This window comes from Xiphophorus hellerii, chromosome 16 (assembly GCF_003331165.1).
Source record: "Xiphophorus hellerii strain 12219 chromosome 16, Xiphophorus_hellerii-4.1, whole genome shotgun sequence".
NCBI lineage: Eukaryota > Metazoa > Chordata > Actinopteri > Cyprinodontiformes > Poeciliidae > Xiphophorus > Xiphophorus hellerii.
This window is the reverse complement of record NC_045687.1, coordinates 2,987,475-3,006,053: the sequence shown is the minus strand read 5'-3', so window position 1 is coordinate 3,006,053 and position 18,579 is coordinate 2,987,475. Positions and strand designations below refer to the sequence as shown.

Genomic DNA, 18,579 nt, shown 5'->3' with positions numbered 1-18,579 from the left:
CAGAACATGTTGTACTGTACATGCGTTTTTCTTCTATAGCTCACAAGTCTAAAGTATTTCTTGGTTCAGACTTTATTATAATATTTACCGTATATTTACTGATCCATGCATCAGTTTAAAGTAGAGCCTACCTGGTACATGTGAAGCAGCTGCCGTGTTTCTGCTGCAAGATTTAAATTCATGTAAAACATGTGGAGAGCTGCTGAGTTACAGTAAATCAGCTGATTTACAGGAAGACGTTTGGCAGAGATTCCTGAGCCAAACCAGGTCAGAGGTGTGTTTTTATATCAATCGTTGATATGTAGGATGATGTTATCATGATTACCTCAAATAAAACTCCATTATAACTCTGTGATGTGAAGAGGACAGAGATAGAAATACAACAGATACACTAAACCAAACCTAATGATTATTCCTGTTTGCTGAGTTTCTACCAGATTTTACTCCATGCCAGCATCACAGAGCAGATCCTGCTGCAGGATGAGCAGGTTTCTCTACTCAATGTTGGATGAACTTTGTTGTTTATTATGGTCAATAAACTTTAAAACCTTGACATTCACAGACTGGAGTCTCAGGGGATTTTTGCTGTTTGTTTCTCATTGAGGCATGTCGCTCATGATGTGATATGATTCAAGGTTTATAAATAGGGCTTCTGGTCCTTTACCTGTTAGATGACTGCACCAGTTTCACCTGCAACAGGTAGGACAAACTGCAGCTTTGCTCTAAGAAATTAACAGTGTTACTATGAAATATTAGCAGTAATTTATTCTGAACTAATAGAATTTGGTTCTTATATTAGAGGAAAAGCTTTTCAGTCACAGAGTTTCTGTTATTGAGTAGAAATTTGTACAGCTGGCAGGAATGTGGAAACATAAGTTAAAACTTTTAAAAAACTTCAGTATTTTCTTATTGTAAAATGATTTTGTTTTTCTTCTGCAGGTTAACAGTTTCATTTTTAGTTCCTGCTCATCCACCAACCATGAGTGACCCAACAAGTGACCAACTCCAGAAACTGATTTCTGAGATGAAAATACGGAGATTGAGGCTGTGAGTTTCCTGATGGCAAATATTCAATGAGAAAATATTGAGTAGCATCTTATTCTGCTCCAGAATGTTCTTATGAGAAATATCAGTTAGTTTGATGTATTTGTTTGGATCAATGCATTAAAACGAAGAAGTCACATTTATTTGTAGCACATTTCAGCAACAATGAAGTTTAACTGTGTTAAAAACAAAACGGTAAACAGTTAAAAATTTTAGCCTTGATGTAAAGGTTCAGGTCAGAGGTCATCCTGATCTCTAGTTTCCAGCTGTAATAACTGAAGCTGTTTGTTGATCGTTCATATTTAGGTCCAAATAACTTTAGTTTTGCTTCTGTTCATCCGGAGAAAGTTGTAGCGCATCCAGACATTTATCTGTTCTAAGCATCTGTTCAGTGATTGGACGGTTCAGAGTCACCTGGTGACATCATGATGCATCATCTGTGCAGTTATGGTAGATACAGAGATTATAACAGTGGGAACATATAGATTTGTCCAAATTGTTATGATAACTGCAGTTTTTAAAGACTGAGGGAAAAAACCCGATGAGAGGAATCAGTTTATTATCTGAATCAGATCGGATTCAGCAACAGGCAGAACTTTCTTAAGTCATGACTTTGATATCAAGGCAGCAGGAGGAAGAGCTTCATTTAGCCATTTTTTCTACATTTTTATGTTTGTGCATGGCTTCAATACTGGATGTTGACGTGCAGATTAATTTCATTTTTAGATTTTTTTATGTAAAGAAGGTGGAAAATTGATTGCAGCCACTGATAGAGTGGAGATTAGAGGCTGTAAGTTTGTTAATCTATCAACTGTGGCAAAGAGCATTGCTGACGTTTATGTTTCTAATTTCCTAATAAATATTTTTTTCACGTGTTTTAGTGTAACCTGTTGGCTCAAATGAAAGGTTTGAAGTATATCACAGTTTTCTTGCCCCTCTCTGTTGGGGATTAATCTACATGGATTCAAAGTCTCCCACAACAATTAAACAGTAAAAGAGTTTTGGTCCTGGCCTGGAAAACCTACTGGTACTGAACCGGCGTCCACCGTAATGTGATCTGGCAAAGACAGGAATATATCTTGCTGCTGCACAGTGACAGTAAGGAGGTAACGGACACACATTCATACTAAATATTTATAATCATTTTCTTTCTACAGGCGGGACATCTACAGAGATGTTCAATTTTCACAAAGAACAAGGATCTCCGAAGAAAAGAACCGACTGATGAAGCTCGCAGAGACAAATTGTTCAAATCCAGTCGTTTTGAAGTGGCTGAGAGAAAACTCCTTCACCAAACTGGTGGACATGTTCAACTTCTTTAAAAAGCACATAGATGATGAGGAGAAGAAGAATCACAGTGACACTGTGGACATCACTTTATTATCTCATGGAGCAATCAGAGACTTCATGATCCCAGCCAGCTGCCTGCTGCCTCTGGCCTCCATCAGAGACGTGGTTCTTTATGCTCCCTGGAACTGTGTCTCTGCAGGTGCACAGCTAACATACGCCATCGCCACGGGACGACTGAAGCCTCAGCACAGAGTCTTCTACTGCTCCAAGAAGCTCGGCTGCACAGTTCCTGATGAAAAACATCGACCTGTGAAACTACCGGACCGCTGGAACTCAATGAGACAGGCTGGAGACCAGATGATCCCAAACATCACAGTTAGTCCTCTACGACCAGACGATAGTCTTTGGAAAAGCTTTGAGTCTCTCACCAAACTATACGGCCCTGTTGGGAGAAACCGGATCGTCATTCCCTTCATTCTCCCAGGAAAAGAATCAGAGATTGTCCCGTTCTCTGTGGTCACCTTGGCCCTGTCTCTGGTTCTGCTCCAGTCCAAGTTCAAAGCCACCGTCCACCTGGACGCCTGTCTGACTGACCACTCTATTGGACAGAAGTTTGACAGAGAATATCTGGAGAGGCAGTACGCCTGTGCTGTTGATGGCACTGGAATGAAAGGTTCTAGTGACATCTTCAGGGTAGCATAGATAGAAAAGATTATGAATATGTTATATTAGCAGTTTATTTTGGTAAAAATGTGTTCTGCCAATCTAAATGTGTAAATTATAATATCTACATGAAGCTCCTCCCTCAGGTACCAGATCTCTGGGTTTTATAGTTATTAGTTTGTATTAAAATTACATCAAATGTTCTCATATTATAAATGTATATACCATATAACTTTATAAACCAATACAAGTGGAGCATTAAAAATGTATTTTGTTTATTGGCTTCACATCCTGCTTTCACACATCACAGCTAAATGGTAATGCTGCAGAAAATCATTTTCTTCCAATCCACAGCTGGTCAGCCCAATTCTGATGTTAGAAAGTCAACAGACTCTCATGTGATTCTGTGTTGAATCTTATAAGACAACTGTTTGTGATTTTCTAATAGCTTGTAAACCAGTCACACATTTGGGAAAGGGAGGGACTTTGTGCCACTATATATATGCTGTAATTTCTGTCAATAAATGAGAAATTTGCATCTTGCAGGTATTTTGTGTGGTTTCTCCCTCTAAAGAGACATTTTATAAACAGTCAAGGACTGTAAGGCAGCTAATTTAGATTAGCACTCTGGTGTTGGGATGCAGAGAGAATAATCAGTCACTCGGCTTGGGGTCACAGCGATCTGGTTGACGACCAGCTTCAATCAATCAATCAATCAATCAGCTTTATTGTCAATTCCTCTTACATGTCCAGACATACAAGGGAATCGAAATGACGTTTCTCACTATCCCACAGTGATACAAGACAGGGCGTTACTAATATTGAGTAACAATAAAAGACACAGTCTAACTAAAATTATCCTAAACAATTAATAAATAGATGTACAATAACTAGACATATAGCGTAAAAAGTTTTACAACTGAGAATGTATATGTATATATATATATATATATATATAAGTATATGGAGATATACAGATAAAAAAAGTGGCAGAAGTGCAGAGTTTAAATGCCGAATTTGCTCTCTATGTTAGGAGGAAGGGCAGTTGTGCAAGGTTCTGGGTTCTGGGTTTCTTCTTCTTCATCTTCTTGGCCGCTTTGATGCTGAGGGGAGGGAATTCAGCATCCTCACAGCCTGATGGATGAAACTATTAGAGAGTCTTGTGGTGCGGGAGCAGAGGCTTCGATATCTTTTCCCGGAGGGCAGGACACTGAACAGTTTGTGGGCAGGATGATTTACATCTCCCACAATCGTGACCGCTTTCTGGGTGAGTCGGGTGGTGTACAGGTCTTGCAGGGCGGGGAGTGGGGCACCAATGATCTTGGAGGCTGTTTTCACAATGCGCTGCAGGGCTTTTCTGTTCTGTTCTGTGCAGCTTCCGCCCCACACTGTGATGAAGCTAGTCAGGGTGCTTTCTATGGTGCCTCTGTAGAAAGTGGTCAAGATGGGTGGTGAAGCACTTGCCTTCTTGAGCTTGCGCAGGAAGTAGAGGCGTTGTTGGGCCTTCTTCACAAGTGATGTGGTGTTGGTGGTCCAGGAGAGGTCTTCACAGATGTGCACCCCAAGGAATTTTGTGCTGCCTACTCTCTCTACTGCATCGCCATCTATGGTCAGTGGTGGGTGTTCGATATGGCCCTTCCTGAAGTCCATAACAATCTCCTTGGTTTTGCTGACATTTAGCAAGAGGTTGTGGTTGCTGCACCACTTGGTCAAAAGATGGACCTCCTCCCTGTAGTGGGTTTCATCGCCCTTGGTGATGAGGCCCACAAGAGTTGTGTCGTCTGCAAACTTTACTATATGGTTGGAGGTGTGGGTTGTTGTGCAGTCATGTGTCAGCAGGGTGAAGAGCAGAGGACTGAGCACACAGCCCTGGGGGGCGCCTGTGTTCAGGGTAATACTGCTCGAGGTTAAGTTGCCAACCCGTACTGCTTGGGGCCTCTGAGTGAGGAAATCTAGCAGCCAGGTGCAGAGGGAGGTGCTAATCCCCAGCTTGTCCAGTTTGCAGATAAGTTGTTGTGGTATTATGGTATTGAATGCTGAACTGAAGTCAATGAACAGCATTCTCACATAAGAGTCCTTTTTATCCAGGTGGGTGAGGGCAGGGTGGAGGGCAGAGCAGATTGCATCCTCTGTGGATCGTTTTGCTCTGTATGCAAACTGAAAAGGGTCCAGGGTAATGGGAAGGTTGCACTTGACGTGGGCCATGACTAGCCGTTCAAAGCACTTCATGATAATGGATGTCAGTGCCACTGGACGGTAGTCATTGAAGCAGGATGGAGAGGATTTCTTTGGCACTGGTATAATGGTTGCGGTTTTGAAAAGTGATGGAACAATGGCTTGTTCCAGGGAGATGTTAAAGACATCGGTGAAGACATCTTTTAGCTCCTCTGCACAGTCTTCCAACACACGACCTGGGATGTTGTCTGGTCCCGCTGCTTTCCGGGGGTTGATTCTGGCTAGTGTTCTTCACCATGTTGGCTGAGAGGCGAAGGATCTGGTCATGGGGGTGGGGGTTCTTCTCTGGGCATGTGTTGTTTTGTGCTTCAAAGAGTGCGAAGAAGCTGTTCAGATTGTTCAGCAGAGAGATGTTGCTGTCACAGCTCCGTGGGGAAGGCTTATAGTCCGTGATGGCCTGAATACCTCTGTGCATCTCTGCTGTCCTTCTTTACTATTTTTAATATTGCAACAACTAGAAAGTCTGTAACTAAGTTCAATTCCCTCCATTTCTTATTCTTCTGTTGTGTTTTTCAATAAACTCTTTGTCTTTCCAGCATTTATACCATGTAATATTCTGCTGTGATGGGGCTAGTCATCCAAATACAGACAGTAATAATCATCTTAAGATGTTATTCTACCCAATAAAATGAAATATTTGTGTACATTTATAATTATAAAGATGTTTTAAGCAACAGTGACTCACTTCAGGTTAACTAAGGTGGATAAAACAGAAAACAGGAGAATCTACAGATGGTCCAGAATCTACAGGTGGTCCAGAATCTACAGATGGTCCAGAATCTACAGATGGTCCACAATCTACAGATAGTCCAGAATCTATAGATGGTTCTGGACCAAATGGTTTTTCACTAACATTGAATAAAATGCAACTACATAGCAGTTTTTGAGAAGTCTGGATTCCTTCATGTGTATTTTGCATGTTGTCTCTGACTGTTGCTTGTGACATTTCACTAATCTAAAACTAATTAAAAAATTTATACAACTTACTTGCATACTGTATGTGGACTGTTGGATGTAAAATATATGAGCAGTAAATATTGTGCTAGTTATCAGTATTGGACCAAAGAAAGCAGGAAAGTTGCAAGCCTTTAAAATTGTGACTCTTTTGATGGGTCAGAAAGACTCAAAAAAATTGTAACAGCAGCTGCGTGGGGCCCAATTTAATTTTTGCCAGGGGGCCCAAGATGCCTGGCGGCTCCCCTGTCTGCACCATCTGTAGGTGTTTCACTGGCAGGGAGAGCAGTTAGGAGAGTCTGGGTGTGAGACCACAGGCTGCACCAGACAACATTTCATTATAATTAACTTTAAATTGTTGCTCTGAGTCTTTTTAAAAATATTTTATCTCCTATAAAAGGAGTTTTTAGGTTGTTTTCTCTGCTGCTTGGTCATAGTTAAACATTTATTTCAAACATAAGCAGAAATTTATTCATAACAGTGCAGCATTTTTTTTGCTCCAGTTTCTAATTTCTACACATGTGAAGCTCAGTGACAATAAATCAGCTGATTTACAGGAATAATCTGCTGTTATGATTATTATTCCTGCAGACAGGAAATATTTGCAGACCTTTGTCTGCCGAAATATTTGATGAATTTGATAACAGTTGTTCTATGTAGGATGATTTTGATCTAATTTCCTTGATCCTCGCTCAGTCTGAAGTGCAAAGTTCAAAGAAAACTACATCATAATACCCAGCAGGTAAATAAACTGCTTTGCTGCGTTTTTACTTTAAGTAAAATAGTGACCACTGCTGAATGTCCTGGCTTTTATTCTCAGGTTATTTAATGTACAAGGTTTACTGTAATCCAACGATAGACTGAGAAACCTTCTCCTTCTTTTGGGATTTCCCAGGGACTCCCATTCAGTTTCTCTTTCACGTGTGTAGATGTGTCACAGCACAACAAAGAGGTGTGTCACCAGGTGATCAGTGATAAAACCTCAGAGCTTCAGGTGTTACCTGATCGGATGAAGCACAGCTCTTCATTTAACAGCAGGTAAGACTGGCTGAAGCTTTACTTTAACTATCCCACAGGATTCCTCCATGTCACACAGGATACAGGAAGGAGAGCAATCATCCAGCTGACAGAGGGCTGTAGCAGACTCAGCTAAAATCTGTGGATTTCATTCAGTTTGGAACAAAATCCCACCTGAATCACGTTTTAGGAATAAAATAAAAGCTTCTTTCTGCTTTCAGGTGCTGACTTTCTGCCGACCATGAGCTACATAGCAACCAATCCCACCCTGATAATGTTACATTCTGCTTTCCAGGAGATGAAAAGGCAGAAGCAGATCCTGTGAGTTTCTGAACTCCTTTTATTACTGATGTTTCTGTTGTCTCTGCTTTAACCAATGCACTGAAGCAAAGAGGACCCACCGGGTTCCAGCAGGACAAAGTGATCAGTCGTTTCACACAGCCGTGAATTTCAAGTGTACACGTGTAAGAGGAGTGTGGGGGTAAAGAGTGGAGCCCCCTACGCCCTTGGTTCCAGATTTCCCTTCGGGGACGCTGGCGTGTTCAAACTGGGGCTGGAGAAAGTATTTGGGAGACAGATTTGTGTATCAAATGCATTAAAATCAGGAAAGGACTGAGCAAAGCAAGGTGGGTCACTTCCAGACTCTCCCCTTGTTCATGCAAGATCCACATGCATCTATCTCACACCTTGGATCTCTCAAAGTTTCCCAGCAACACCAGGGGTGTCCATCCAGAGTAAAAACCCCAGGCAGGTGGGCAAGAGAGCCTCCATAAGCCACTGATAGTCAGAGCCCAGATTGCCACCCAGGACATACCAGACCAGCCCAAAACTATGGGAACTAGAAGACCGAAGCAATGGTTTTCAGAAAGTCAGACCCAGAAACTTGCTAAACAAGTCTTGATTATTTGGAGGTCTCTAAGCAACCATACCTTCAGATATTGTATGAGTTTGCCTGCCACTGTTAGTCTGAGGAGATCTGCTTCTCTCTGCAGCCTGGTTTTCTCACCTTATCACATAGTTAGCTGTGGTTGGAACATGTTCTGTGAATACTGTGATCACAACAAATACCTGTTCTTGTTTGTCCACAGAGATGAGAAGAACAGGCTGATGAAGCTTGCAGAGGATAATTACGCCAATCGAAAGGCCCTGACGTTGCTGAATAAAAATACTTTCCCCAAACTGGTGGACATCTTCAACTTCTTCAAAAAACACATCGATGAGGAGGAGAAGAAGAATCACAGTGACACTGTGGACATCACTTTTGTGGCACATGGATCAATCAGAGACTTCATGATCCCAGCCAGCTGCCTGCTGCCTCTGGCCTCCATCAGAGACGTGGTTCTTTATGCTCCCTGGAACTGTATCACCAGTTGTTTAGCATATGCTGTCGCCACAGGACGACTGAAACCTCAGCACAGAGTCTTCTGCTGCTACAAGAAGGATGGATGTTCAGTTCCTGATGAAAAACATCGACCTGTGAAACTACCGGACCGCTGGAACTCAATGAGACAGGCTGGAGACCAGATGATCCCAAACATCACAGTTAGTCCTCTAAGTCCAGACGATGGTGTTTGGAGAAGATTTGAGTCTCTCACTAAACAACACGGCCCTGTTGGGAGAAACCGGATCGTCATTCCCTTCATTCTCCCAGCAAAAGAATCAGACAGCGTCCCGTTCTCTGTGGTCACCTTGGCTCTGTCTCTGGTTCTGCTGCAGTCCAGGTTCAAAGCCACCGTCCACCTGAACGCCTGTCTGACTGACCACTCTATTGGACAGAAGCTTGACAGAAAATATCTGGAGAAGCAGTACGCCTACGCTGTTGATGATACTCTAATGAAAGGTTCTAGTGACATCTTCAGGGTAGCATAGATAGAAAAGATTATGAATATGTTATATTAGCAGTTTATTTTGGTAAAAATGTGTTCTGCCAATCTAAATGTGTAAATTATAAAATCTACATGAAGCTCCTCCCTCAGGTACCAGATCTCTGGGTTTTATAGTTATTAGTTTGTATTAAAATTACATCAAATGTTCTTATATTACACTGTATATAACTGTATATACCAAGACAACTGGAGTACTAGAAAATGTTGGTTTATGGGCTTCACATCCTGCTTTCACACGTCACAGCTAAATGGTAATGCTGCAGAAAACCATTTTCTTCCAATCCACAGCTGGTCAGCCCAATTCTGATGTTAGAAAGTCAACAGACTCTCATGTGATTCTGTGTTGAATCTTATAAGACAACTGTTTGTGATTTTCTAATAGCTTGTAAACCAGTCACACATTTGGGAAAGGGAGGGATTTTGTGCCACTATATACAGTACTGTATATGCTGTAATTTATGTCAATAAATGAGAAATTTGCATATTGTAGGCACTTTGTGTGGTTTCTCCCTCTACAGAGACATTTTATAAACAGTCAAGGACTGTTCTTATGGACATTTCTTATTCTTCTGTGGTATTTTTCAATAAACTTTTTGTCTCTCCAGCATTTCTACTGTGAAATATTCTGCTGTGATGGGGCTAGTCATCAAAATATATCAGACTGAGTAATAATCATTTAATATTTGTGTATATTTTTAACTACAAAGCTGTTAGGGTAAGATATGGAGATGATAACACCATCTGCCTGTGAAGTCTCCTCTGTGGAAGAGACTGGAAAAGATGCAGCAAAAGTCCAAACAGAAACAGAAGTGAACAAAAAGGTTCTGGAGCTTCTGTAGGTGTTTCACAGGCAGGTAGACCAGGTAGGAGGGCGTGGCAGGAGTCACACCACCAGACCACATGTAATTATAATTAACGTCAAATTTTTATTTTGAGTCTTTCTAAAAATATTTTTTTCTCCTACAGGAAGAATTTTTTTTTTAATAGTTTCCTCTGCTGCTTCGTCATATTTAAAAATTAATTTCATAAACATAAGAAGAAACTTGTAATTCATTCATAACTACTTCACATGAACTCGTCTCCCAGCAGTTGTGGCCTGCAAGGCTTTCTAAGCACAACTAAACCCAATCAGAATCAATAACGTCTATATTCTCATGTTGGTTCAAATAAATGGTTTTAATTTACTTTCAATAATCTACTGGGTGTTTTTGTAACATTTCTCTTGGCTGCGCTGCTTCCTGTACCTGCCTGTGTGGATTAGCAAAGTTTCATCCAATCAGATTTCAGTCGCTATGTGTTGCTAGGGTCAATCTAATCTGCCCAGGGCCTTCAGAGTCAGGAGAGCAGATCTACATTCAGTTCACAATATAGAAGTGCAACTGTTCTTTTAACCAATCAGCTTACAGATTGTCCTCACAGCGCCTGCTGAAAGACCTTCATGATGTCAGACATGTTCTGCTCTCTAACTGGAGGATACATTTTCCTAGCTTACTTATAAATTTGTTTATTTTTTTCCATCCACAATGGCTGATTCAGAAAGAGAAATTGGAATGATTAAAAATCCATGTTCTTTTCCCAAAGAGCTGACAGAGCGGACAAGTCAAACTCTGAATCTCTTACTGAAGGAAAGCAACACATCAGTTTTATAGAAACAGTAAAATGGAAGAAAGAAAAACTGTAGAGAATTTGAGACTGAGATGAATAACATCATAAGAAATTAGTTACAAAACAATATTTCACAGGCAAGAATCACAAATTAAAAATATATAACCTGACAGAACATGTTATACTGTACACGCGTTTCTGGCTCACAAGTCTAAAGTATTTCTTGGTTCAGACTTTATTATAATATTTACTGTATATTTACTGATCCATGCATCAGTTTAAAGTAGAGCCTATCAGGTACATGTGAAGCAGCTGCCGTGTTTCTGCTGCAAGATTTAAATTCATGTAAAACATGTGGAGAACTGCTGAGTTACAGTAAATCAGCTGATTTACAGGAAGACGTTTGGCAGAGATTCCTGAGCCAAACCAGGTCAGAGGTGTGTTTTTATATCAGTCGTTGATATGTAAGATGATGTTATTGTGATTACCTTGAATAAAACTCCATTATAACTCAGCGTGGAGTGAAGAGGACAAAGATAGAAATACAACAGATAAATCATTTTAAATAACCGTTGATGTTTGAGCAAGCAGAGTTTTCTTTCCACCAGCATGTTGAGTGGCCAGATCTTAAGCCACTTTTATCCATTATTATTTTTAAACACAATCCTTTGGTAAGCTGATAGGATGAATTACAATTTGAGCTCATGTCACAGAAAATAAACGGTTGTTTACATGCAGTACCTTTTGGACCACAGGGGGCGCCAGCAGCCCACAGTTTGAGAAACACTCCTTTAGATCAGGGGTGGGCAACTCCAGGCCTCGAGGGCCGGTCTCCTGCAACTTTTAGATGTATCTCTACTTCAACACACCTGAGTCAAATAATGAGGTCATTAGCAGGACTCTGGAAAACCTGACTGCACTTGGGAGGTGATTCAGCTGTTGAATTCAAGTGTTTTGAACCAGGGAGACATCTAATAGTTGCAGGACACCGACCCTCGAGGACCAGGATTGCCCACCCCTGCTCTAGATCTTAATGCGCAAAAGCAGGAATATCTCTTCATATTATTTTAAGATTCATACAGACAATCAGAGAATCCCTAAGACTGTCAGAAAAGGGAAATCGGGGGGAAAATGACATAAAAATCTTGTTCTGTTAGCTCGACATGATTCCCACATTTTGCTCTTGACTCGATGTCAACATGTAATGATCCATTGGGTAAAACGTTTTGATCAGATCCAACAGGACAAGAAATACATGGTTACCACAACATGTTGCTAAAACAGTCACACTTATAACCTTTATGAGAATTGTCTTCTGATTGGCGTTTTCTCTTCCAGATCGATCTTCCAGAGGTTAGCCAAGGTTAAACGCTCCATTGAAACCAAAAACAAGAGCAGTGACGACAGTCAAACTCTGCTGGACTTTGCACAGGATTCCTGCAAAGATGAATCCGTTAGGAAGTGGCTCAGGAAGAGCGCAGAGTCTGAGATCTTCTCCAATCTGGTGGACATGTTCCAGTTCCTGAAGGAAAAGCTTGATGAGGAAGAGGAGGAGAACCACAGCAACGAAGTTGACATCACCTTTGTGGCTCATGGAGCGATCACTGACTCCATGATGCCAGCCAGCCGCCTGCTGCCTCTGCCCACCGTCTCCGACGTTATCCTGTACTCGCCCTGGAACTGCTACCTTGAAGCTACCGCGGCGTACGGTATCGCCACAGGGAAGATTCAACCTGTCCACAGACAGTTTTACTGCTCACCTGATCGTGGCTGCAAGGTTCCAGATAACGGGCATCTGCCCAAACGTCTCCCTGATGGGTGGAACTCCATGAAAAAAGCTGGAAATCAAAAGATTCCCAACATCATCGTGTCTCCTTTAAAATCACCTGAAGATGGCGTCTGGAAGAAATTTGAGAGGCTAGAAAGCAGATATGGCCACCCTGGAAGAAACCATATCCTCATCCCATTGATCCTCCCTGAACAAGATGATGAAGATGATGATGAAGAAGACATCCCTCTCCCTGTGGTCACCTTGGCTCTGTCTCTGGTGCTCATGTTCTCCAGGTTTCAGGCAACGCTCCACCTCACCGTCTGCCTGGGGAAACTTTCCAGAAAAATGAAACTGGATGAGGAAGCTCTGAAGCAGCAGTATGCCTGCACCATCGACTTCACAGGAATGACCTCAACTGAGAAGATGTTGGCCTCCAAGTTCCAATCTATAATATCTTCAGTGATAAAGTTCTTCAGAAGAACAGAAAGCAGTGCAGAAAACCAAGTACACGAGAGGCTGGCCAAATCTTTCAAAGCCATGTTCGGTTGAACTCTGAGACAAAATGGGTTCTGAGAAAATAGAAATAAAACCAGAACGTCTCTGGTTTTATGAACTAGATGTTTTGGACTCCAGCTTCAGGTCCATCTCAACGGGTTTTATTTGATTAATCATACAAAACATTCATCAGATTTATGTTGTTCTACTTTCTGTTCAGCTTTTGTAAACTTTTACTGCACTGCCATCTAGTGGTCTTAGACTGCAAAGGAAATTTACCCCCAGTTTAATTAATTAATTTAGTGGAAGTGAGTACAGTTAGCGTCGGTCTATTCAAACAGTCATATTTACATTAAAGAAAATAACAATCCAATCAAAACAGATTCAAAACTCAAATTCAGGACATCAAATAATCAGAAAATTCAGCATTAAGTCATTTAGTTTCCAGCAACAGGCAACAACCTGGATAAGCTGCAGACGAATGTTTATATTTCTCATATGTGTGGTTTTATTTGTTCACGTTTGTTTTTCTGTGATTATGCAGACATCACTCCTGTTATAAGCAGCAATGTATTGTTTATTAGTGTCAGAGTTACTGATTTATTCCTGATTGATTTACTTCACTGAAATGACACTTTGTTATCATTGTGTGTTTTTTAAATAACTTTAATAATATATCAATCTATGAAACTGGCCAAATTACATTAGGTTTAGGTTAAAACTCTAAAATCTGATAAAATGTGTTTTACTGTTTGTGTTTCTCATCTTTTCTTAGATAAAAACCTTTTAAACTACTTTTGATAACTGAGCTTACTGTACTTTATAATAATTAGGATCAATTTCAATGTTTCTATGTATGTATAATTTTTTTGTAAAGTGTCTTGAGACAATATTTGTAGTGAATTGGTGTTACATAAATAAACATGAATTGAATCTACAGCTCACAAGTCTTCAGTGTTTCTTGGTATTTTTCTTCTAAAGGTTCAGACTTCCTTCAAAATATTCAAAATATTCAAAATATTCAGTCTTTACAGATATTAAATATTTACTCTGATTCATGCATCAGTTCTGGGTTTGCACATTTAAAGTAGAGCCTACCAGGATCATGTGAAGCAGCTACAGGATTTAAATTCATGTAAAACATGTGAAGAGCTGCTGAGTTACAGTAAATCAGGTGACTGGCAAGAAGAACCAACTGATTGGCAGAGATTCCCGAGTCAAACCAGTTCAGAGGTGTTTTCCTTTCATCTGTTGGCGTCTATTGTGATTCTAACCTGATTTCAGTAAATAAAACTCCATTCTTACTCAGTGTGACATGAAGAGTACAGAGACAGAAAAACAACAGATAGACTAAACCCAGTCTGATGTTAATACATCATGTATTTCTGTTTGCTGAATTTCTACAGATTTTACTGCATGCCTGCTTCACAGAGCAGATCCTGCTGCAGGTTTCTGCTCAGTTTTGGTCGGACTCTGGTATTTATTATGGTCAATAAACTCTAAAGCCTTTATAACCTCTGTGTGCTGCTGCCAGTCTTGGCCAGGCTTATCTTCCAAAATAGGTTTTTAATCTCAGTGGGATTTTCCTGGTGAAAAAAAGGTAAATTTTGGCTCTGAAGTTTCTCTTTCACTTTTTGCTCTTTGTTTCTCATTGAGGCGTGTCGCTCATGATGTAATATGATTCAAGGTTTATAAGTAAGACTGCTGGTCCTTTACTGCACCAGTTTCACCTGCAACAGGTAGGACACACTGCAGCTTTGCTCTAAGAAATTAACAGTATTACTATGAAATATTAGCAGTAATTTATTCTGAACTAATAAAATCTGGTTCTTATATTAGAGGAAAAGCTTTTCAGTCACAGAGTTTCTGTTATTGAGTAGAAATTTGTACAGCTGGCAGGAATGTGGAAATTTAAGTTAAAACTAAAAAAAACTTCAGTATTTTCTTATTGTAAAATGATTTTGTTTTTCTTCTGCAGGTTAACAGTTTCATTTTTAGTTCCTGTTCATCCACCAACCATGAGTGACCCAACAAGTGACCAACTCCAGAAAATGGTTTCTGTGATGAAAATACAGAGTTTGACGCAGTGAGTTTCCTGATGGCAAATATTCAATGAGAAAATACTGAGTAGCATCTTATTCTGCTCCAGAATGTTCTTATGAGAAATAATATCAGTTAGTTTGATGTATTTGTTTGGATCAATGCATTAAAACGAAGAAGACAAATTTATTTGTAGCACATTTCAGCAAAAAGAAAGTTTAACTGTGTTAAAAACAAAACGGTAAACAGTTAAAAATTTTAGCCTTGATTTAAAGGTTCAGGTCAGAGGTCATCCTGATCTCTAGTTTCCAGCTGTAATAACTTAATCGTTCATATTTAGGTCCAAATAACTTTAGTTTTGCTTCTGTTCATCCGGAGAAAGTTGTAGCGCATCCAGACATTTATCTGTTCTAAGCATCTGTTCAGTGATTGGACGGTTGTGAGTCACCTGGTGACATCATGATGCATCATCTGTGCAGTTATGGTAAATAACTACAGAGATTATAACAGATTATAACTATTCTGGTTATAATCACTGGGATCCCACCATGGATGTAGCCGACCTGCTCATAGATAAAATCTTCCAGTGGGTGAAGCTGCAGAAAGAAGGTGCAGAGAAGTTTGACAAACTGGCCACTGAGCTGGAGGAAACCAAGAAAGGTTGCAATATCAGCAAAGTTGTAGGCAGCTCAGTGTCTGTAGGAGGAGCGGCGGCCATGACAGTTTCTGGCATATCAGCCCTGGTCACTGGAGGAGCTGCGATCCCGTTCCTGTTCACGGCTGGAGCCGTGGCCTCTGGCCTCGGTCTGACCACTAACCTGACCTCAGATGTTGTGGACATCACTGTGGCGAGCCTAAACATGAAAGAAGCCAAGCAGATCGGTGAGAAGATTGAGAATCTCGAAAAGGGGATTGAGAAACTGATGGGAACGCTGAAGGAGGAAGGAGAGCGGAGGGAAAAGGAGGCTTCGTCCTTTGAGAAACTTTCTCCAGAAGATTATGTTGTAGAAATGATCGTGAGGGCCATGGCCAAACGAGAGGGGCTGATGCTGAACGCCAGGATCAGTCTGCAGAGCATGCTGTCTGGTTTCTCCAAAACTTTGATCAGTGATAAGGCGTGTCGCCCATGACGTAATATGATTCAAGGTTTATAAATAGGGCTTCTGGTCCTTTATCTGTTAGATGATTGTATCAGTTTCATCTGCAACAGGTAGGACACACTGCAGCTTTGCTCTAAGAAATTAACAGTATTACTATGAAATATTAGCAGTAATTTATTCTGAACTAATAGAATCTGGTTCTTATATTAGAGGAAAAGTTTTTCAGTCATACAGAGTTTCTGTTATTGAGTAGAAATTTGTACAGCTGGCAGGAATGTGGAAATTTAAGTTAAAACTAAAAAAAACTTCAGTATTTTCTTATTGTAAAATGATTTTGCTTTTCTTCTGCAGGTTAACAGTTTCATGTTTCGTTCGTGTTCATCCACCAACCATGAGAGACCCAACAAGTGACCAACTCCAGAGAATGGTTTCTCTAAACCTGAAAATACAGAGTTTGACACAGTGAGTTTCCTGATGCAAATATTCAATGAGAAAAAACCAAGTAGCATCTTATTCTGCTCCAGAATGTTCTTATGAGAAATAATATCAGTTAGTTTGATGTATTTGTTTGGATCAATGCATTAAAACGAAGAAGTCACATTTATTTGTAGCACATTTCAGCAAAAAGGAAGTTTAACTGTGTTAAAAACAAAACGGTAAACAGTTAAAAATTTTAGCCTTGATTTAAAGGTTCAGGTCAGAGGTCATCCTGATCTCTAGTTTCCAGCTGTAATAACTGAAGCTGTTTGTTGATCGTTCATATTTAGGTCCAAATAACTTTAGTTTTGCTTCTGTTCATCCGGAAAAAGTTGTAGCGCATCCAGACATTTATCTGTTCTAAGCATCTGTTCAGTGATTGGACGGTTCAGAGTCACCTGGTGACATCATGATGTAATGATCGTCATTCCCTTCATCCCCCCAGGAAAAGAATCAGAGAGCGTCCCGTTCTCTGTGGTCACCTTGGCCCTGTCTCTGGTTCTGCTCCAGTCCATGGAGCTGTACATGATGATGCTGTACATCATCTGTGCAGTTATGGTAGATAACTACAGAGATTATAACGAGCTAGTGGGAACATATAGATTTGTCCAAATTGTTATGATAACTGCTGTTTTTAAAGACTGAGGGAAAAAACCCGATGAGAGGAATCAGTTTACTATCTGAATCAGATCGGATTTAACAACAGGCAGAACTTTAAGTCATGACTTTGATATCAAGGCAGCAGGAGGAAGAGCTTCATTTAGCCATTTTTTCTGCATGGCTTCAATATTGGATGTTGATGTGCAGGTTAACTTTATTTTTAGATTTTTTTATGTAAAGAAGGTGGAAAATTGATTGCAGCCGCTGATAGAGTGGAGATTAGAGGCTGTAAGTTTGGTAATCTATCAACTGTGGCAAAGAGCATTGCTGACGTTTATGTTTCTAATTTCCTAATAAATATTTTTTCCCATGTTTTAGTGTAACCTGTTGGCTCAAATGAAAGGTTTGAAGTATATCACAGTTTTTTTGCCCCTCTCTGTTGGGGATTAATCTACATGGATTCAAAGTCTCCCACAACAATTAAACAGTAAAAGAGTTTTGGTCCTGGCCTGGAAAACCTACTGGTACTGAACCGGCGTCCACCGTAATGTGATCTGGCAAAGACAGGAATATATCTTGCTGCTGCACAGTGACAGTAAGGAGGTAACGGACACACATTCATACTAAATATTTATAATCATTTTCTTTCTACAGGCGGGACTTCTACAGAGATGTTCAATTTTCACAAAGAACAAGGATCTCCGAAGAAAAGAACCGACTGATGAAGCTCGCAGAGAGAAATTGTTCAAATCCAGTCGTTTTGAAGTGGCTGAGAGAAAACTCCTTCACCAAGTTGGTGGAGATGTTCAACTTCTTTAAAAAGCACATAGATGAGGAGGAGAAGAAGAACCATAGTGACACTGTGAACATCACTTTTGTGGCTCATGGAGCAATCAGAGACTTTATGAGCCCAGCCAGCTGTCTGCTGCCTCTGGCCTCCATCAGAGACGTGGTTCTTTATGCTCCCTGGAACTGTGTCTCCGCAGGTGCAGAGCTAACATACGCCATCGCCATGGGACGACTGAAGCCTCAGCACAGAGTCTTCTACTGCTCCAAGAAGGATGTATGTTCAGTTCCTGATTACAAACATCGACCTGTGAAACTACCGGACCGCTGGAACTCAATGAAACAGGCTGGAGACCAGATGATCCCAAACATCACAGTTAGTCCTCTACGACCAGACGATGGTGTTTGGAAGAACTTTGAGTTTCTCACCAAACTATACGGCCCTGTTGGGAGAAACCGGATCGTCATTCCCTTCATTCTCCCAGGAAAAGAATCAGACAGCGTCCCGTTCTCTGTGGTCACCTTGGCCCTGTCTCTGGTTCTGCTCCAGTCCAGGTTCAAAGCCACCGTCCACCTGGACGCCTGTCTGACTGACCACTCTATTGGACAGAAGCTT

At 40.7% G+C, this 18,579-nt stretch overlaps 2 protein-coding genes across 2 annotated transcripts in view; both read left to right on the top strand.

Annotated features, from left to right (window-relative positions):
• LOC116735853 (NLR family CARD domain-containing protein 3-like) overlaps nt 1-18,579 on the top strand; it is an 88,291-nt gene that overhangs the window by 24,682 nt on the left and 45,030 nt on the right. The gene's annotated exons all lie outside the window — the stretch shown is intronic.
• LOC116735857 (uncharacterized) overlaps nt 946-18,579 on the top strand; it is a 42,252-nt gene continuing 24,618 nt past the window's right edge. The window contains exons 1-3 of the mRNA XM_032587997.1: nt 946-1,047; nt 14,939-15,046; nt 16,452-16,562. Of these exons, the coding sequence (XP_032443888.1) occupies nt 980-1,047; nt 14,939-15,046; nt 16,452-16,562 (287 nt within the window). The 5' untranslated portion in view covers nt 946-979. The remainder of the gene's footprint in view (nt 1,048-14,938; nt 15,047-16,451; nt 16,563-18,579) is intronic.